The sequence below is a fragment of the Hyla sarda genome, chromosome 4 (genome assembly GCF_029499605.1).
Source record: "Hyla sarda isolate aHylSar1 chromosome 4, aHylSar1.hap1, whole genome shotgun sequence".
Lineage (NCBI taxonomy): Eukaryota > Metazoa > Chordata > Amphibia > Anura > Hylidae > Hyla > Hyla sarda.
In genome coordinates, this window is record NC_079192.1 from 411,864,400 (window position 1) to 411,886,597 (window position 22,198).

The 22,198-nt window shown below is 44.3% G+C and overlaps 2 protein-coding genes across 3 annotated transcripts in view; both read right to left on the reverse strand.

The window, feature by feature from the left end:
• SLC13A4 (solute carrier family 13 member 4) overlaps window positions 1-6,129 on the reverse strand; it is a 41,885-nt gene extending 35,756 nt beyond the window's left edge. For both annotated transcript variants that reach the window (XM_056517720.1, XM_056517719.1), the window contains exon 1: window positions 6,067-6,129. The gene's annotated coding sequence lies outside the window, so the exon portion shown is untranslated. The remainder of the gene's footprint in view (window positions 1-6,066) is intronic.
• Window positions 6,130-10,902: 4,773 nt separating this feature from the next.
• FAM180A (family with sequence similarity 180 member A) overlaps window positions 10,903-22,198 on the reverse strand; it is a 46,637-nt gene continuing 35,341 nt past the window's right edge. The window contains exons 2-3 of the mRNA XM_056569941.1: window positions 13,810-13,910; window positions 10,903-12,589 (exon numbers count right to left, since the gene is read on the reverse strand). Coding sequence (XP_056425916.1) covers window positions 12,242-12,589; window positions 13,810-13,910 — 449 coding nt within the window. The 3' untranslated portion in view covers window positions 10,903-12,241. The remainder of the gene's footprint in view (window positions 12,590-13,809; window positions 13,911-22,198) is intronic.

Genomic DNA, 22,198 nt, shown 5'->3' on the forward strand with positions numbered 1-22,198 from the left:
GGGCGGAGATCGCAACTGAGGAGTCAGATGTAAGTACGCCGGCCGAAGCCGCTTTTTCTACTCCTTCATCCTCCTCCAGCCCTCACAGGGAACCCTTAGCACAGAAGTCTGCACCTGTTGGCGCACACCCGCAGTCACCCCCCCTTCCACAGTGGGTGTCCGGCGACAAGCCTGCGCTCATACAGTACATGCAGGACCATGTCCATCCCAAGCCAGGGAAGTCCCATCCACCGGTCCCCACAGCTGAGGCAGAAAGAGCCCGCAGGGAGGCTGAAATTGACGGCATCATTGAAAAGTTAAGGGCCCTGCATAGAGAGAGATATGGGCCCAAACACCTCCCTTATGAAGTCAAGGCGGAGCAACAGAGGGACACTAAAAAGTTGGAAGCTCTATACATTCGCATGCTGGACTATCCTCAAGAGGGTGAGCCACCCTTTGAGCGCTGAGACGCCACAGTTGTAAAAATTTGACAAAGCGAGAGGCTTTGGTACCCTCCAGGACTGCCGGAATGGAGGGACCATATTAGTCAATAGAAGGGCCGTTCAGCGGGACTACCTGCCTAGAAGATATCACTCCCTAGAGTGAGGGGAGATAGTAGAGTACACCCCATTCAAGAGTCTGCTGGGTCAATGGGCTGCAGCCATAACTAGGTCAAAAAAATCCAACACAGATACCATTCAGATACTTCCCATCGGACGACTGGGACGCAGATCCCCACAGGGTTCGGCCGATGAGGTTTCCAGAGACAGCCTGTGAAGAAGAAGTGTACAAGGTGCCCATCATGGATCCCAACGGGCACCAACATATGTGCCTAGGCCTACTCCGGAGCCGGAACCTAAACCGCAGGCACCAACTGATGTGCCGCGGCCTACTCCACCTAAGGAGATAAGGCCGAACCAACCGGCACCAACTGTAGTACCTGTGGCCTCAGCCACTTCCATTAATGTTGTTGTGAGCGTGAACCCATCAGTGGCACAGTCCCGGCTCACAAATGTTTCTTGGGACACTATTGTAAACCTCATGAGGGAAGCCCAACCTCGTGCTCCTCGCTATATGTCGCAAAGTAGGAAGCACGCTGATAGGCGAGGTTGGGAGGAAAGAAGATCCAACTTCTGAAATTGTTTTTCATTCACTAACTGTGTGGTACACTAGTATCCTCTTGATATTACAGGTTTTCTTCAGTTCTGCAACAAGTTCCAGATAAAGTGCCTGGCAGGACTATGCCAAGAAGTTCTCCTGTTTGCAACGTAACCACCTTCATAGGTTTGTGCCCGGCCTCTGGCCGAGAGACTCCTTGCCTGAGGGATCCTAGTAAGTTAGTGCCCGGCATAGCCGTGTTTTCATTCAGGGCTCCATAATGTAGGTGGGCTGTAGAGCCTTACATGACCGTTAATGTTAATGTTATAATAGTAATATATTTTTGTGCACAAAAATTTTGCACTCAAACAGCAGGTAAATGTAACCTGAATATCTCAAGTGTTGTGCTGCTAGCATGTAACCTTTCTATTCCAAGCAAATAAAATGATGGTTACATAAAATGTCAAAAATGTAAATGGTTTACTGTACAGAAGTATAACATTCCTGTACATAAGTATAACATTCCTGTACAGAAGTACATAATTCCTGTACGGAAGTAAAGAAAAAAAATATATATTTCTTATAGGTGTTATAGTATTTTCATAAAGGTGCTCTCCCAGCTCGTCACCCTGGGAGAAACGTCACCCTTCACTAGCGCCTAATCAATTAGATACCAAGACTGACTTCACATATGTTCATAAAATCCAGTGTACACATAATTCAGTACATACAAATCCAAGTAATGTACATTCACAAAGTCTAGTACACATAACTCACTAAAATTCCAAATACCTATCTCATAAGAAAAGGAAAATGAATCTTAGGGACTGTTACCTGTTTATTACCAGTCCATACCACTGTTATGCACAAAATGTCATGTACTAATGTGTTCTTTTTTCCTTACGTGTCCAGGGTACTTTACTAGCTAGAAGGTATTCCTGTAGCTAACTAAAAAATACATGTATACAAAAAGGTAACAGTAAGTGAAATTGTTATCTAGATCCAGAGTTCTAGGAGTAAGTGTGTAGTACCGATAGACCCTAGTAGCGAAGGTATTGGGCAGAAAGCCTCAGGCAACCCAATCCGCAGCCAGTGTATAACAAGGGAAATAATATGTGGTATTATATCATATGTATGTCAATAAACAGGTAACAGTGAGATTAATTTAAGTATGTAGAAGCATTACAGTCATTATACATACTTCATGTCGTGTCAGTCAAAAATATTCTATAGTCATAGTCAAATACGTACATGTCAGTCAAATGTCAGACATAAATCAAATATCAAATGTCATGTGTTGATAAAGTTTCAGCTATAGACGGATGTTATAGCTAGGATATAACTAATTATATCTCATGCATAGTCATTAGAGGTGCATAATCTAATAAACTAAAGTAGAATGGAGATAGCAAAGGTATGAAAATGTAATATAACACGATTGTCATGTTATTGGTGTTATTGCTAGTATTCTTAGTAAGTTAAAAAAAAAATTATTTATCCCATCCTGTTCCTGAATAAGTTCCAGAACATGTATGGACATTATTTAAATGCACAGAGACTATATATTTCTTTCATCATTTTTGTTATCATCAGCCTGAACTGGGACATTTGGATTAATGCTTCAGGACTGCATCCGTTCCTCTGGCCATTCCGTTCCTCTCCCTAAGGAGACATACATCGATTACTTTTATTAAGTAAGGGGGTTTGTGGTATCCCGGTACAGGACATGGTCCTCTACCCTTCCTAAGTCCCCTCAGGGAGAGTCCCTGCAGTCCATAGTGCTTCCATGCAGGGCTTGCCCCTTGCTCACCTTCTATAAATGCATTGTAAAAGTATTATGCATATTGTTCTTTGTATATAAAGTTGTACAAATGTATAGGACCTTCCTGGGTACAGAACCTACAGGCTTTGCAACCAATGGGCTTTAGTCCAGCCCCTCGAGTATATAAGGGGCTGTAGTCTTTAAACTCACCCTCTTGTTCCTGCAACCTGCATCTAGGCCAAAGCCTAAAGAACCTGCAGCCACTTCAAAACGTGAGTTATCAAGCTCTCTCTCTCTCTCTCTCTCTCTCTCTCTCTCTCTATATATATATATATATATATATATATCAGAAAAAATTATAATGAAAAAAAAATGGATTAAAATCTGTTGTCGGTGTAAGGGGCAGTACTCCACTGCAAAAATGTAAAACTTGGCATGATAATTTTTTTCTGTGGGTCAGTATGATAAGACAATACCAACTTTATATACTTTTTGGATGGTTTACAATAAAAAATAAATAAAAATGATAAAGTTAGCTAAAAACAATATTTGCTTTTCAGCGCCCTATTCTGACGACTATAACTTTTCACTTTTCCATCCATGGCTCTTTTGCGTGGGGTAAACTTTAGGGTTGAGCTTAATTGTTATATTGTAAAGGGTATTCCTGTCTTAAGAAGTGGCAATACCAATTATTTTATTATAACATTTTTTTTCCGGTTTTCTGGGTAGCATGACACATTAGTGTTGTTAGCGGCAGTCCCCCATCTGCTCCCGCATCAGCAGCCGCCGATGGTCACTGTGGGGAATCAAGGGGGGGAGGAGCACAGAGGGTGGTCAAGAAAGGGGGACGAAATGGTGCGGGGAAGGATCAAGGGGTGGAGTCATGTGGCAATGGGGGGGGGGGGGTGATAAAGAAGGATGTGGCACAGGAGCTGGTCAGGAGGAGGGAATGAAATGGCATAGGGGGTGATAAAGGGGGAATAAAATGGCACAGGGTGTTATGAGGGAAGAAATTATGTGGCACGGGGGTGGGTTGAAAGGGGAAGGAATGAAGCGACACAGAGGGGGGAATGAAATGGCACAGGGGGTGATAAAGGGGGGGGAATGAAATAGAATAGGGGGTGATAAAGGGGGGATAAAAAGGGAAAGGGGGTGATAAAGGGGGGGGGGTGAAATGGCATAGGGGGTGATAAAGGGGGGAATTTAATGGCACAGGGGGTGATAAAAGGGGGAATGAAATGGCACAGGGGGTGATAAAGGGGGGATGAAATGGCACAGGGGGTGATAAAGGGGGGGATGAAATGGCACAGGGGGTGATAAAGGGGGGGGGGTGAAATGGCACAGGGGGTGATAAAGGGTGGAATAAAATGGCACAGGGGGCTATGAGGGAAGAAATTATGTGGCACGGGGGTGGGTTGAAAGGGGAAGGAATGAAGCGACACAGAGGGGGAATGAAATGGCACAGGGGGTGATAAAGGGGGGGGAATGAAATAGAATAGGGGGTGATAAAGGGGGGATAAAAAGGGAAAGGGGGTGATAAAGGGGGGGTGAAATGGCATAGGGGGTGATAAAGGGGGGAATGAAATGGCACAGGGGGTGATAAAGAGGGCGATGAAATGGCACAGGGGGTGAAAAAAGGGGGGAATGAAATGGCACGGGGGGTGAAAATGGGGGGGGATTAAATGGCACAGGAGGTGATAAAGGGGGGGAAATTAAATGGCACAAGGGGCGATAAGGGGGGGATAAAATGGCACAGGGGGTGATAAAGGGGGGATGAAATGGAACAGGGGGTGATAAAGGGGGGAATCAAAAGGGAAAGGGGGTGATAAAGGGGGGAATTAAATGTCACAGGGGTGATAAAAGGGGGAATGAAATGGCACAGGGGGTGATAAAGGGGGGGATGAAATGGCACAGGGGGTGATAAAGGGGGGGATGAAATGGCACAGGGGGTGATAAAGGAGGGGGGGGGGAAATGGCACAGGGGGTGATAAAGGGGGGAATGGAAATGGCACAGGGGGTGATAAAGGGGGGGGGGAATGAAATAGAATAGGGGGTGATAAAGGGGGGATAAAAAGGGAAAGGGGGTGATAAAGGGGGAGGGGGGTGAAATGGCATAGGGGGTGATAAAAGGGGGAATGAAATGGCACAGGGGTTGATAAAGGGGCGATGAAATGGCACAGGGGGTGAAAAAAGGGGGGAATGAAATGGCACAGGGGGTGAAAAGGGGGGGGAGTAAATGGCACAGGAGGTGATAAAAGGGGGGAAATTAAATGGCACAAGGGGCGATAAGGGGGGGGGATAAAATGGCACAGGGGGTGATAAAGGGGGGATGAAATGGAACAGGGGTGATAAAGGGGGGTGAAATAGAATAGGGGTGATAAAGGGGGGGAATAAAAAGGGAAAGGGGGTGATAAAGGGGGATGAAATGGCACAGGGGGTGATAAAGGGGGGAATTAAATGGCACGGGGGGTGATAAAAGGGGGAATGAAATGGCACAGGGGGTGATAAAGGGGGGATGAAATGGCACAGGGGTGATAAAGGGGGGATGAAATGGCACAGGGGGTGATAAAGGGGGGGGGGGGGTGAAATGGCACAGGGGGTGATGAAGGGGGGGTGAAATGGCAGAGGGGGGTGATAAGGGGGGGGGGGGGTGAAATGGCACAGGGGGTGATAAAGGGGGGGTGAAATGGCACAGGGGGTGATAAAGGGGGGGTGAAATGGCACAGGGGGTGATAAAGGGGGGGGGGTGAAATGGCACAGGGGGTGATAAGGGGGGGGGTGAAATGGCACAGGGGGTGATAAAGGGGGGGGGATGAAATGGCACAGGGGGTGATAAAGGGGGGAATGAAATGGCACACAGGGGTAGGAGCCACGTTTGTAATGCTTATACTGAATATTAATGTGAAAAGTGCAATTGGCTTCTACAGAGGAACAGGGGAGCGGTTGCCCATAGCAACCAATTATTCCAAAGGTCTTTTTTTTTTTTTTTAGAAAATGAAACCTTGAATCTCATTGGTTACTATGGGCAACCGCTCCTCTACTCCTCTGCACAAAGCTCCATATATCTCCCCTTGCTTCATTGTTTCAAAATGTCTGCCAGTTGCCATGTGACCTCGCCGCCTAGCGGTAAGTCTATGTGTGGGCTCCCATGATGCACTGCTGCCTGGTAACAGGTTATGTTCACACTAGCGCTGTGCGCCTCCTGTTCGGGGCCCTGACGGTTTTACCATTTATCACTGATACCACCGGCGCCTGTCGGATTCCACGGCTTTATAATGGGCTTGGTCGTGTTGTTTATGACAGGAAAAATTGCGCTGCACGCGCCCCTGACTAACTGCACGCCATCTTTGAGTCATTTAAGGGGGACCCCCAGGGCTAGGACCCTTTTCTCAGGTGCCCCATAGCAGCCTGGGGTGTCTGTATGTCTCTATGATTAGAGATGAGCGAACTTACAGTAAATTCGATTCGTCACGAACTTCTCGGCTCGGCAGTTGATGACTTGCAAAATTAGTTCAGCTTCCTGGAGCTCCCGTGGGCTGGAAAAGGTGGATACAGTCCTAGGAGACTCTTTCCCAGGACTGTATCCACCTTTTCCAGCCCACGGGAGCTCCTGGAAGCTGAACTAATTTATGCAGGATAAGTCATCAACTGCCGAGCCGAGAAGTTTGTGACGAATCGAATTTACTGTAAGTTCGCTCATCTCTATCTATGATATGTAAACCCTATACACTCCAAACTGTGGACCTCCAGATGTTGCAAAACTACAACTCCCAGCATGCCCGGACAGCCATCGGCTGTCCGGGCATGCTGGGAGTTGTAGTTTTGCAACATCTGGAGGTCCACAGTTTGGAAACCATTGCTATAGTCGCTACCTTTGCACGTGGTGGTAATGATATCCTCAGAGATTATGGCCATGTTCACAAATTTAGATTTTTAAACAATTACATTTTTTTTAAACAAATTTAAAATCTCCTTTCCCCCCAAAAAACAAAACAAATTTAGACTGGAAAAATACAAATCACATGTAAGGAGATATGTTTAGTGCATTCTTCAGAGACCAGAGGCTGTGTTCACACGTGGCGTGTTTTTAGCGGTAACGCACACGTTTTTGCAAAAATACGGTAATAAATTGTGCATTTTTTTACACTTTGAAAAATCGTGGTAATATTACACCATTTTTTCAGCAATTTTGGGAGAATGACAAGAATAATAATAATAAAAAAAAGGGTCAGGAAAAAAAGCGTCAGTAACGCGAAGCCAAACAATTGTGTGTATTACTACAGTTTGCAAAATCGTGGTAATATTACCCAACTTTTTCAACAAATTTGGGAGAATTGCGCTAAAAAAACATGTCAGGAAAAAGAAAAATGACAGCAACGCAAAGCAAAACACGTCTTTGGTTCAAAGTGGGGATGTTAGGACCCCATAAAAAAATATATATATATATAGATAGAGATATATATATAAAATAACAAAAATAATAAATAATAATAATAATAATAATAATAAAAAATAATAATAAAAATAATAATAAAAAATAATAATAATAAATAATAATAATAATAATACAGTAATAAATAAAAATAGTAATAATAATAAATACTAATCATTAATAATAAATAATAATAATAATAAATAATAATTAATAATAATTAATAATAAATAATAATCATAAAATAATATATGTATATATATACATATATAAATACATATATATATATATATATATATATATATATATATATATATTGCTTGAAAATATCAGGTATAAAGATATAATATATAACATTGGAATACATTATTTATTTTTACAATTTCACACCATTACAAAGTCAGTGTAAACTTTGCGCCACAATGATCATGTAAATACGAGTATGAGTTTTTGAAAATGTGTGGGAATCTTAAATAAATCCGACAACGCACCCACTTAAAGGGGTATTCCAGGAAAAAACTTTTTTTTTTATATATATCAACTGGCTCCAGAAACGTAAACAGATTTGTAAATTACTTCTATTAAAAAAAAAAAAAATCTTAATCCTTCCAATAATTACCAGCTGCTGAAGTTGACTTCTTCTTTTCTGTCTGGCAACAGTGCTCTCTGCTGACATCTCTGCTTGTCTCGGGAACTGCACAGAGTAGAAGAGGTTTGCTATGGGGATTTGCTTCTACTCTGGACTGTTCCCGAGACAGGTGTCATCAGAGATCACTTAGACAGAAAAGAACAACTCAACTTTAGCAGTTCATAAGTACTGAAAGGATTAAGATTTTTTTAATAGAAGTAATTTACAAATCTGCTTAACTTTCTGGAGCCAGTTGATATATAAAAAAAAGTTTTTCCTGGATAACCTTTTTAAAAAACAAAACAAAAAACGACTAAATCGTGTAAACTTTTGTTCTTTCTGGTGCAAACTCCTTTGAGAATGTAGTGTAAATGCTTTGCGCCCAAAATTGGATTCGAAACCCGGTAAAAAGTGATGTGAAAAGTTTCCAATATGTCCCTATTGTGTATCGCTATTGGAGTTGCAAACTACAGCCAATAGGGGGAGCTGTATACTTACGTACAAGGCTGGTGCTGCTCGAGTTATTGTACCGCTATATGGGGCTGCAGCTGCAGTTTAAAGGAATACCTTGAGTTGTATATAAACTTGTCAATGGCCGCGGTCCCTGGCTGTCACTAACAGAGTCTCCGTGTAATCCAAAATACCCCAGTCTAAGAGCCCAATCCCAGTGCACCTCTGTTAGGTCACCTAGGAGCGTATCCTTGTACTTTTGAGCTGTTTTTAAGTTTAAGTTAATGACAAAGTTATGGCAACAGTTATGGCAAAGTTATGCTATGTGTAAAGGATGGCACATGGTGGTTACTAACAGGTTAAAAACACTGCACTAGCGTTTTTTTTTTTATTTAACCTGTTAAGGACCAAGCCCATTTTAACCTTAAAGGGGTACTCCGCCCCTAGACATCTTATCCCCTATCCAAAGGATAGGGGATAAGATGTCAGATCGCCGTGGGGTCTCGTTGCTGGGGACCCTGGGGATCGCCGCTCTGGCACCCCGCTATCATTACTGCACAGAGCAAGTTCGCTCTGCGCGTAATGATGGGCAATACAGGGGCCGGAGCATCGTTACGGCACAGCTCCGCCCCTTGTGATGTCACGGCCTGCCCCCCTCAATACGAGTCTATGGGGGGGGGGGGGGGGCGTGGCGGTCGTCACGTTCCCTGCCAAAGACTTGCATTAAGAGGGCAGGCCGTGATGTCACGAGGGGCGGAGCCATGACGTCACGCTGCTCCGTCCCCTGTATCGCCCGTCATTACGCACAGAGCGAACTCGCTCTGTGCAGTAATGATGGCGGGGTGCCGCAGCCGCGATCCCCGGGGTCCCCAGCGGCGATCTGACATCTTATCCCCTATCCTTCGGATAGGGGATAAGATGTCTAGTGGCCGAGTACCCCTTTAAGGACCAGGCCAATTTTATTTTAGAGTTTTAGTTTTTTCCTCCTCACCTTCTAAAATCCATAACTCCTTTATATTTCCATCTACAGACCCATATTAGGGCTTGTTTTTTGCCTGACCAATTGGACTTTGTAATGAAACCTCTCATTTTACCATAAAATGTACGGAGAACCCAAAAAAATATTTTTCTTAGGGAGGAAATTTAAATGAAAACCACAATTTTGCACATTTTGTAGGGTTTCGTTTTCACACTGTACACTTTACAGTAAAAATGACGTGTGTTCTTTATTCTCTGGGTCAATACGATTAAAATAATACCCATGGATAGATACTTTTATAATTTTTTACCGCTTAAAAAAATCTAAAACTTTTTGTACAAAATCAGTAATCTAAAATCACCCTATTTTGACCACCTATAACTTTTAAATTTTTCCGTATATAGGGCGGTATGAGGGCTCATTTCTTGCACCATCATCTGTACTTTTTATTAATACCACATTTGCATATATATAACTTTTATATAATTTGTTATTAATTTTTTTGGGGGAATGAAATGTGACTAAGAAGCTGCATTTTTGGACTTTTTTTTATTTTTACGTTTACGCCGTTCACTGTACAGGATCATTAACATTATATTTTGATAGTTTGGACATTTATGCACGCGGCAATATCAAATATGATTATAAAAAAAAAAATTTACGCTTTTTCAGGGCATAGCACTGATCAGTGTTATCGGTGATCTTCTGCTCTGGTCTACTCGATCTCAGACCAGAGCAGAAGACACGGGGAGACGGACGGAGGCAGGTGAGGGGACCTCCGTCCGCCATTACATCTGTACTGATCACAGCATCTGACGGGTTAATGGCGGACATCCACGTGATTGCGGATGTCAGCCATTACTGGCGGGTCCCCGGCAGCTGCTAGCAAGCGGAAACTGACGTGTATGATGCGAGCACCGCTCCGATGTTCGTGGTCATACACATGACGTAAATGTACGTCCTGGTGCGCTAAGTACCGCCACATCAGGACGTACATTTACATCCGTGGTCGTTAAGGGGTTAAATACTTTTAAAAATATAAAAATGTCAGATGCCTGCCAGGGTTTATACACACAATGGGGTAACGTAAGAAACAATAGCTTTTTAAAAGTGGCCTGAATATGATCACTTTTTGGGAGCAGCAACTGGTTTTGCACATTTGCATGTTCTCTGCAGCTTTAACTAGATGTATTGTATTCATGTGGTCCTAGTCCTTTCTGTGTTGTTCACTGCTCACTGCCCCTCACAGAGATCTTCACCTAACACTTGCTATCTCTAAAATAACTGCTGAATCATTGTGCGTTTACTTTTATGGTGGCTCTGACATCATGTCTGTACTGCTTCCTGATTGGCTGGGAGAGTTATTTTCAAGACATTATGGGATTGCCTGGGGTCATATCATCCTTTCTCCTTCACTTGATGCTATTATTTAGTTAGCTCAAACTTAGAGACAACATGGCGGATGCTATCCAAGTATACATTTGCTTACAAACAATGTAAACGTTAGAAAACCTCTGATGATAAGAGAAGACGGCAGACGCAACTTTAATAATATTTATTCACATAATAAATGAAGCAACATGAGACCGGGGCCGCGGAGGACTTCTGTGCTGCAACAGACCCAACATGTAAGTGGAGAGACCATCACTGTCCATAGTCAAGAGAGTCATTTTTTCCAGACGCACTTATGGAAATGCCCACATTGGATTGACTCAAAATGTATACAAGTCATATGATCTTTACTAAGAAATGTTATATTCAATTAAAAGAGAGGCCCTTTTTTGAACAGGACTTTACAGTTCACATACACAATAATTATTTATAAAAAGGTATTAAATGTTCAGCAAATGTATATTATACTCCAGAGCTGTACTCACTATTCTGCTGGTGGGGTCACTGTGTACATACATTACATTACTCATCCCTTACTGATCCTAAGTTATATCCTGTATTATACCCCAGAGCTGTACTCACTATTCTGCTGGTGAGGTCACTGTGTACATACATTACATTACTCATCCCTTACTGATCCTAAGTTATATCCTGTATTATACCCCAGAGCTGTACTCACTATTCTGCTGGTGAGGTCACTGTGTACATACATTACATTACTTATCCTTTACTGATCCTGAGTAATATCATGTATTATACTCCAGAGCTGTACTCACTATTCTGTTGGTGAGATCACTGTGTACATACATTACATTACTTATCCTGTACTGATCCTGAGTTATATTCTGTATTATACTCCAGAGCTGTACTCACTATTCTGCTGGTGGGGTCACTGTGTACATACATTACATTACTTATCCTGTACTGATCCTGAGTTATATCCTGTATTATACTCCAGAGCTGTACTCACTATTCTGCTGGTGGGGTCACTGTGTACATACATTACATTACTTATCCTGTACTGATCCTGAGATATATTCTGTATTATACCCCAGAGCTGTACTCACTATTCTGCTGGTGAGGTCACTGTGTACATACATTACATTACTTATCCTGTACTGATCCTGAGTTATATCCTGTATTATACTCCAGAGCTGTACTCACTATTCTGCTGGTGAGTTCCTATATTAATTCTTATTAAGGGGTCTTTGCTGGATACATTTAGATCTACCAGATTAGAATTTCTAAGGCATTAGATACCAGTATTTAAAGGGGGCTTTCATGTGATAGACCCCATATGAATTTTTTACTATAATGTACAATAAACAATACTAAATTATACAATTACAAGCCCCCGGTACCCAAGAAATGATATCCTGAGGACAACACCACTTTAGGATCTTCTATCCAGTAGTCTGTAGATCCGTCCACATTGCACTTGGTAAATAAATTATACTCTCGCATATACTGGTGGTCTATGACAACATGCAGGGATAGATGGGGGGTGTGAAGACCCCTGGCTCAGTGGTGACCTCTTTTATCATATGGAAACATCAAGTCTCTCCTTAAAGCCATGAAGAGTTTGGTGAGGCTCTGCATCCAGAACTTCTGCTGGTCACTATTGTCTGACTGAGATGTCTTTAAGGTTCCGTAGGCCATGGTCAGGAGAGTCCGCTCAAAGTCCTCCCTCTTCAGGGGACCAGGGACGTGGGACAATCTATCCCCCAACCTGAGGATTTCCGATATAGACTTTGGGATCACATCATTGCACACAATGTCAAACGTGGTGGCCTTCCTGAGAGAGGACAACTCCGGGTCACGGAGCGTCAGACGGTCATCCTGGTCGATGTTTACTCCGGTAGATAGGAACTGGGAAAAGAAGAAGAAGAGGATTTAGTCTGAGAATATCTGTCTATCTCATATTTATCTATCTGCAGTGTCCCACTATAGGGTCCTGTTACCATCTGGAATTGCTTGGAGTTACTGTTGGGACTACTGCAGAGAATCAGAAACATCCCTGATGAACACACAAGGGGTTAATCAGGATTTTTAGAAGAACCTTCTTGCACATGTAGGACCTGCAGGGGTTTTAGGCCAGATCTAAAGACGTTGTGGCTCTGAAATCACACATCTATTTCAAGACCTGCATCCCATAGTGGACACTGCAGCTCAGTTATCTCATATCTATCTATCTATCTCATATCTATCTATCTATCTATCTATCTATCTCATATCTATCTATCTATCTATCTATCTCATATATATATATATATATATATATATATATATATATCTATCTCATATCTATCTATCTCATATCTATCTATCTATCTATCTATCTCATCTCATATCTATCTATCTCATATCTACCTCATATCTATCTATCCATCTATCTATCTTGCTAACCCTCCATCCTTCCTTCTTTCTCCTCTCTATCCCTTGTCCTGTATTCGCTGTTTATTCTACGCTGCAGACACATAAGATACACAAGTAATAAAGTGATGTAAATCCTCAGTGATGGAGGAGACATGTTCATCCAGAGCCGTCCATATAAACCTCACCTCCTCCACCTCTCTGGCCGCAGTCACTGTACTCGAGAGGAGGCAACCAAACTTCCATTCTGCCTTTTTGTAGCTTTATCTGCTCCCTGGGAAGTTTGGTGATATCCAATATAGTTGCCACCATACTCCAGGACTTATGGTTGACATGTTTGCCCACTTATGTACCTACCACATGACTGCACCATTAGGGTAGGTAACGTAGGTTCACACATTGCGGATACAATGCAGATTTTTTCCCAATTAACTTCAACAGGGAAGTCAAGACCTGCAGCATATCCATAAGGTGTTTACATACCCTTGGACAGATTTGCCACTCAGGAGTTTGGGAAAGCTGGATGACAACCCAAATAGGAATACATAGGTTATTCAACCCCATGGAAAGTATGTTCATCTATGAGTTAACTGGAGCATCTGCACCGGGAAAGTTGTCCACGTTATTCAATCAGGCGCTTATTCCAGCAATGCCTAGAATAAGACGTTCCCTGTCACCGGCCCATCCTGGAAAGAATCTATAGATTTTCCACTGACCTCATAGAGCAGCTCCACCTCCGGCAGAGACATCTGAAGAACAGGGTCCAGGAACTCCGCAGAAGAACGGCGCACACGATGGGCGGATGGAAAAATCACAGCTACGGAGAGAAGAGAACAGGACGTACAGTGACTATAGACCCTACATCATATACCCAGGATATACCAGCTGTATACATACATTATATACACTATATACCCATGTTATACCAATATGGTCCATATCACTATATACAGGAGATATATAACTTATACCAGCTGTACATATATATTATATACAGTATATACCCATGTTATACCAATATGGTCCATATCACTATATACAGGAGATATATAACTTATACCAGCTGTACATATATATTATATACAGTATATACCCAGGTTATACCAGCATGGTCCATATCACTATATACAGGAGATATATAACTTATACCAGCTGTACATATATATTATATACAGTATATACCCAGGTTATACCAGCATGGTCCATATCACTATATACAGGAGATATATAACTTATACCAGCTGTACATATATATATTATATACAGTATATACCCATGTTATACCAATATGGTCCATATCACTATATACAGGAGATATATAACTTATACCAGCTGTACATATATAATTATATACAGTATATACTCAGGTTATACCAGCATGGTCCATATCACTATATACAGGAGATATGTGTGAAGGCTGACGCAGTTAGCCTGTATTTGTGAGAGGGGGCGGGGTTAATCACTATAAGAACCCGCGGTGCCCCTAGCACAGTACGCCGCGGGTTCTTCACGTGATGAGAGGTCAGCTGACACACCAGTCAGCTGACCGGAAGCTGTTTCCGGCGGTGCGGTGCGGTATGGTACGGGTAAGTGGCCGGGGCTGGCCTGGGTGGCGGCATTTCTCCGCAACCACCTCTCCGGAGGTAAGCCGGAGTCCGGGGGTGTACCCTCGGCCAGGCCCCGGCCCCGGTTTCAGTAACAGTGGGACACGTGGCCCGTTCTCTTCCTCCGGCTGGTCTGGCATGGCAGTGCATAACGAGTCCCCTCCGGCAGTGGGATCCGTGACGGGGGCATGCTGCTGCTGTCTTTGGATGGCTGCGCGAGTCCTCGCTCCCCCACGAACCCCCGTGGCAGTACGGTACCAGCATTTCTACAGCCGGGTCGGTGCTATCACCTTAGGGTTTTCTGCCAGGGTACTGGCCCCTGTTTGTGGTTTCGGGGAGCTTATAGGCTATCATCATACCCCCGCCACCTGTCATGGTTATGTAGTGTATATTGTGTGTGTCGGTTACCGGGTTCGTGCACAACGGGGGAAAGGGGGGGGTTTAGTCACATGCCAGCACGTTCTCTGGCTGCTCAGCTCTGCATTTTACTACAAGGGGTTAATTATATGCCGGCACGTTCTCTGGCTGCTCAGCTCTGCATTTTACTACAAGGGGTTAATTGTATGCCGACACGTTCTCTGGCTGCTCAGCTCTGCATTTTACTACAAGGGGTTAATTATATGCCGACACGTTCTCTGGCTGCTCAGCTCTGCATTTTACTACAAGGGGTTAATTATATGCCGACGCGTTCTCTGGCTGCTCAGCTCTGCATTTTACTACAAGGGGTTAATTATATGCTGACACGTTCTCTGGCTGCTCAGCTCTGCATTTTACTATTAGGGGTTATTATATGCCAGCACACTCTCGACTGCTCCGCTCGTTGCATTACAGTAAGGGATATTTAAAAAAAAAAAAAAAAAAGAGGTTATTCTATGCACTCATTCCTACCACGCATACGGTCAGATAATTATGCCGAGTACACGATTCATTTTCTACGCATACGGTCATGTAGTTGTTGGTGTTCACGCTCTTATAATTTATTCCTCATACACGGTCATATAGTTGGTCTGAGCAGGCAAAAAAAAAAAAAAATTTTTTATCTTCGTTCCTATAATTATTCTACGCATACGACCATATAATCGGTTCCTTGCACACGCCCCCTTAATGTGCTCCATGTATATGATTATATATGTATATATACACGTACACGTTTTAGCTTATTCAAGGTTTACGACACGGCCCTGTTTCATGTGTTTGTCAAGGCACATGCACTGGTAGCATTGGTGCAGTTCAGGCGCATGTAGTATGGGCGCTGGTAATTCTGTACATGCACTCATGGTATTTGTACGATTCATGCACTCGCGCACGTTGATTACGCTCATGGCATTTTTCTGTTTACTCGTTCGTAGCATTTGTGCCTTACACACGCTTGTGGGATTTAGGCCTTACAGGTGCTCGTGGGATTAATGCCTTACACGCTTGTAGAATTCATGCTGTACACACGCTTGTGGGGTTTATACAGTGCACACGCCTGTTGGTTTCATGTGGTACACATGCTTGTTGGGTTTATACTGTACACACGGTTGTAGCGTTTGTGCTGTACACACGGTTGTAGCACTTGTGCCGTGCACACGCTTGTAGTGTTTGTGCTGTATACACGCCTGTACATGCTTGTAGGATTCATGTTGTACTCACGCTTGTAGGGTTTATACTGTACACACGCTTTCACATGCTTGTTGGATTTATACTATACACACGCTTGTTGGATTTATACTGTACACACTTGTAGGAATTATGCTGTACGCACGCTTGTAGGATCTATGCTGTACACATGCTTGTAGGGTTTATACTGTACATACGATTGTACATGCTTGTTGGATTTATACTGTACACACGCTTGTTGGATTTATACTGTACACACGCTTGTAGGATTTATGCTGTACACACGGGGGTAGCGTTTATACTGTACACTCTTTTGTTGGATTTATACTGTACACTCTTGTAGGATTTATGCTGTACACTCACTCATAGGATTCATACTGTACAAACGCTTGCACACACTCGTAGGATCCATACTGTGCACGCGTTTGTTGGATTTAAACTGTGCACGCTGGTACGTGCGTGTGGGGTTTGTGCTGCACGCGCGCTTGTAGGATATATTCTGTGCACGCGCTCGTGGGGTTCATAATGTACACACGCTTGTACACGCTTGTAGGATTTATACTGTACACAGGCTTGTAGGATCATCCTACACACGTGCTTGTAGGATTTATTCTGCACACGCGCTCGTAGGATTCGTACGGTACACGTTCGTAGGATTTGTACTGTACACACGCTCGTAGGAATTATACTGTACACATGCTTGTAGGATTTATATTGTACACACGCTCGTAAGGTTTTGTACTGTACACGCTCGTAGGATTTGTTCAGTACATGCCCTTGTAGGATATATACTGTACGCTCGCTTGTAGGAATTATGATGTACACACGCTCGTAGGAGTTACACTGTACACACGCTCATAGGGTTTTGTACTGTACACACGCTCGTAGGATTTATACTGTGCAGTGTACACACGCTCGTAGGATTTATACTGTGCAGTGTACACACGCTCATAGGGTTTGTACTGTTAACACGCTCGTAGGGTTTATACAGTACACGCTTGTAGGATAAGTACGGTGCACTCGCTTGTAGGATTTACACACGCTCGTAGGATTTATGCTGTACGTAGGATCTATACAGTACATGCGCTAGTAGGATTTATACAGTACACGCGCTCGTAGGATTTGTGCTGTACACGGGCTCGTAGGATTTGTGCTGTACACGGGCTCGTAGGATCTGTGTTGCACACTCGCTGGTAGGAATTATACTGTGCAGGCTCGTAGGGTTGTATTGTACATGTGCTCATGAGAACCATGCTGTTCGTGTGCTCGTGGCATACGTCTAGTACATGCGCTTGCGATGCTTGTGCGGCTCTTGCGCTTGTAGCATTTGGGCCGCACGTGTGCTCATACAGCGCATGTAGTGTTGTTCTGTGCATGGGTACGTGGTCATAGAATTACTGCATGCATGTATTATTTATCGTTTGTCGTTGGCCATACGCACATACAGTTTGGTTGTGCATTTGCGCATACAGTTGTCCTGAGTATAGGTTCATCAAGTTTGTTGGTAGAGTCACTCATAGCTGTTAGACGGCACAGTTCTATACATATGCACATAGTTGTTCCGTTCATATTTTTGTATAGTGGGGCCGGGCTTACGTATATAGTTTGTTCTGGGCGTTCGTGTACGCGCATTTTATTCATTCGGTCTATACGCTCAGTTTCCATGCATACTCTCGTATAGTCTGTCCTGTGCATATGCTCATCCAGTTGGTTTGGACAGTTGCCCAGTTTGTTAGAGGCCATATAGTTTTGTGCATACGCTCATATAACTTGTTCTGGGTGTTTGCTTACGCAGTTCGTTCTGGGCCTGTAGTTAGCTTATGCATACAGGTCATTCGGTGAACACAGGCAGTGGTTCGGCCATACGTCCGTATGGTTCTTTCTCTGCACACGCGCATACAATTTGATCGGTGCATACGCTCACATAATTGTTAGGTGCTCACATAGTGTGTTCCGTACATACCAACATATAGTTTGTTCCCCGCATGTTCACATAGTTCGTTTGTGCATATGCCCGTATAGCTTGTGCATACGCGCACACAGTTCGTTCTCGGCATGCTCACTTAGTTCTATGCATATGCGCATAATAGTTTTCGGCATACGCTTACTTAGTTAGTCCATGCAGACGCACTCATAGTTTGTTCTGGCATACGTTCACTCAGTTAGTCCTGTGCATACGCGCAAATAGTTCTGTGCTTACGCTTATGTAGTTGCCAAGCGCACTCGCTCATAAAGTCGTGTGCATTCACTTACTTAGTCTGTTCCATGGACTTGCTCTGGTAATCGGTTTAAGTTGTTCAGTATTTCTGCTAGTAGTTATTGTGATGTACATATTTGATAGTTGGTGCATACACTCGCTCGTGTAGTTCATTCCAGCTCACGTTCATATGCTTTGTGCGGAACAGGCTCTCGCATAGTTTGGTCGATGTATGCGGTCAAGGTGTCTGGTGTGGACACGTGGTCTGGGTGTTATTGATGAACACATGGTCTGGTTGGTTTGTCGGGCCCACGTTCAGTGTCATGTGCAGCATATGTGCCAAGGAGTTATGCTTGGTATATGCTTACGGTATTCATACTCGGTACATGTTCATATACATTCAGCACATACGTTACTTTGTTGAGGTTTTCAATTTCGGATTGACCAGTCACGTCTACAGGTCGGTCCGGACACAACCTGTCACGGCTTCAGGTTGGCGACAGTGTCATCACATACGTTGTGTTTAGGTAGCAGTTGGGTTAGGCTACAGGTATAGCTTTATTTTCGGATGCCACGTATTTACGTCAATCATGGTTACGACCTGTCGTGGCTTGGCGGTGATACTTTTAGTTTTATAGTTAATTAAGTTTCAGACCTGTCACGTCTACAGGTCGGTTCAGTTACTACTCGACACGGCTTCGGGTTGACGACAATGTTATGTGTTTTCACAAGTTCATTAGCATCAGGGGCCACGTATATACGTCAATCATGGTTACGACCTGTCGCGGCTTGGCGGTGATACTTTTAGTTTTGTAGTTAATTGAGTTTTCAGACCTGTCACATCTACAGGTCGGTTCAGTTACTACTCGACACGGCTTCGGGTTGACGACAATGTCATGTGTTTTCACAAGGTCATTTAGCATCGGGGTCATGCATATAGCTTGGTTTCAGTTGAAGTTTGGCTGTCTTAGCTTCAGGTTGATCATTATTTTGGTTATACATTGGTTGAGTGTCATGATCAGGCTTGCCGCATGAGTGGTGTCATCACCTGTCACGTCCACAGGTCGGTTACAGTTACAACCTAACACGGTTTTAGGTTGACGACTAGGTAGTTATGTTTTATGTACATATGCACTTGGGATTAAGCATACGGTCAGGGTTTGGTTTGTAACATGTACTCGGAGGAGCTTACACACACACTTTACTTTCCTACTTGGTTTTATTGAGTTTTGCTACTCTTCTCTTCATCTAGCACGATTAAGTTATACCTAGCAGTGGTTCAGCTCCACATCTCATTGGCACATTCCGACTTGGCCTCCTTGTTTCATTCGATACAGTTAAAGCGGAGCTGAAAGGTGCGCTAAGGATCCAAGCCTTCTTCCTGTCAGCCTTTGTCGGCCGACTCGTTCAGACAGTTAGTAGATGTTCTAGACAGGACCCCCGTTCAGCTGCAAAGATAGTTTGTGTTGTAAAGCAGCTTTGTTTCAGGGTTACTATGGCTTCCTCAGACCTGGTGAGTTCTCTAGTAAAACGAAAAATGACATTTGTTGGAGACTGAGCCAACTGATATGGAATTCCGATCACTATTAGCTTGAGTTGAGCGCTACCAAAACATCGTTACCCGGGCAAGTCGTTACCATATGCTGCTTTTCCACATTTCATTTCATAGGTAGTGCCCGGTTTGTCTGCTACGTGACCTGTTGTTCACACGCCAGGGAACCAGTAGGTCACAGCCGTTATTATTATTCTGAAGTTTTGCTCTCACCACTCCGCAATTCGTTAAAGTACGCATTTTAGTGATATTGTCACGATGCCGGCTGGCGGGTAGTGGATCCTCTGTGCCAGAGAGGGATTGGCGTGGACCGTGCTAGTGGATCGGTTCTAAGTCACTACTGGTTTTCACCAGAGCCCGCCGCAAAGCGGGATGGTCTTGCTGCGGCGGTAGTGACCAGGTCGTATCCACTAGCAACGGCTCAACCTCTCTGGCTGCTGAAGATAGGCGCGGTACAAGGGAGTAGACAGAAGCAAGGTCGGACGTAGCAGAAGGTCGGGGCAGGCAGCAAGGATCGTAGTCAGGGGCAACGGCAGGAGGTCTGGAACACAGGCTAGGAACATACAAGGAACGCTTTCACTGGCACAATGGCAACAAGATCCGGCAGGGAAGTGCAGGGGAAGTGAGGTGATATAGGGAAGTGCACAGGTGAAGACACTAATTGGAATCACTGCGCCAATCAGCGGCGCAGTGGCCCTTTAAATCGCAAAGACCCGGCGCGCGCGCGCCCTAGGGAGCGGGGCCGCGCGCGCCGGGACAGGACCGAGGGAGAGCGAGTCAGGTACGGGAGCCGGGGTGCGCATCGCGAGCGGGCGCTACCCGCATCGCGAATCGCATCCCGGCTGGAAGCAGAATCGCAGCGCCCCGGGTCAGTGGATCTGACCGGAGCGCTGCAGCGGAGAGAGTGTAGCGAGCGCTCCGGGGAGGAGCGGGGACCCGGAGCGCTCGGCGTAACAGTACCCCCCCCCTTGGGTCTCCCCCTCTTTTTAGGGCCTGAGAACCTGAGGAGCAGACTTTTATCTAGGATGTTGTCCTCAGGTTCCCAGGATCTCTCTTCAGGACCACAACCCTCCCAGTCCACTAGAAAAAAAGTTTTCCCTCTGACCTTTTTAGAGGCTAAGATCTCTTTGACAGAGAAGATGTCCGAGGAGCCGGAAACAGGAGTGGGAGGAACAGATTTGGGAGAAAAACGGTTGAGGATGAGTGGTTTAAGAAGAGAGACGTGAAAGGCATTAGGGATACGAAGAGAAGGAGGAAGAAGAAGTTTGTAAGAGACAGGATTAATTTGACACAAAATTTTGAAAGGGCCAAGATAGCGTGGTCCCAACTTGTAGCTAGGGACACGGAAGCGGACATATTTAGCGGAGAGCCATACCTTGTCTCCAGGGGAAAAAACGGGAGGAGCTCTTCTTTTCTTATCCGCGAACCTCTTCATGCGTGATGAAGCCTGTAGGAGAGAATTTTGGGTCTCTCTCCATATAATGGAAAGGTCACGAGAAATTTCATCCACAGCGGGCAGACCAGAGGGCAAGGGGGTAGGGAGGGGGGGAAGAGGGTGACGGCCGTACACCACGAAAAATGGGGATTTGGAGGAAGATTCAGAGACTCTGAAGTTATACGAGAATTCGGCCCATGGAAGGAGATCTGCCCAGTCATCCTGGCGGGAGGAAACAAAATGTCGCAAATAATCACCCAAGACTTGGTTAATTCTTTCTACTTGTCCATTGGACTGGGGATGATATGCAGAAGAAAAATTTAATTTAATCTTGAGTTGTTTACAGAGAGCCCTCCAGAATTTAGACACGAATTGGACGCCTCTATCCGAGACGATCTGCGTAGGCAATCCGTGAAGACGAAAAATGTGTACAAAAAATTGTTTAGCCAACTGAGGCGCTGAAGGAAGACCAGGAAGAGGGATGAAATGTGCCATTTTGGAGAATCGATCAACGACCACCCAAATAACAGTGTTGCCACGGGAAGGGGGTAAATCAGTAATAAAATCCATACCAATCAGAGACCAAGGCTGTTCGGGGACAGGCAGGGGATGAAGAAAACCAGCGGGCTTCTGGCGAGGAGTCTTATCCCGGGCACAGATAGTGCAGGCTCGCACAAAGTCCACAACATCCGTCTCCAGAGTCGGCCACCAATAG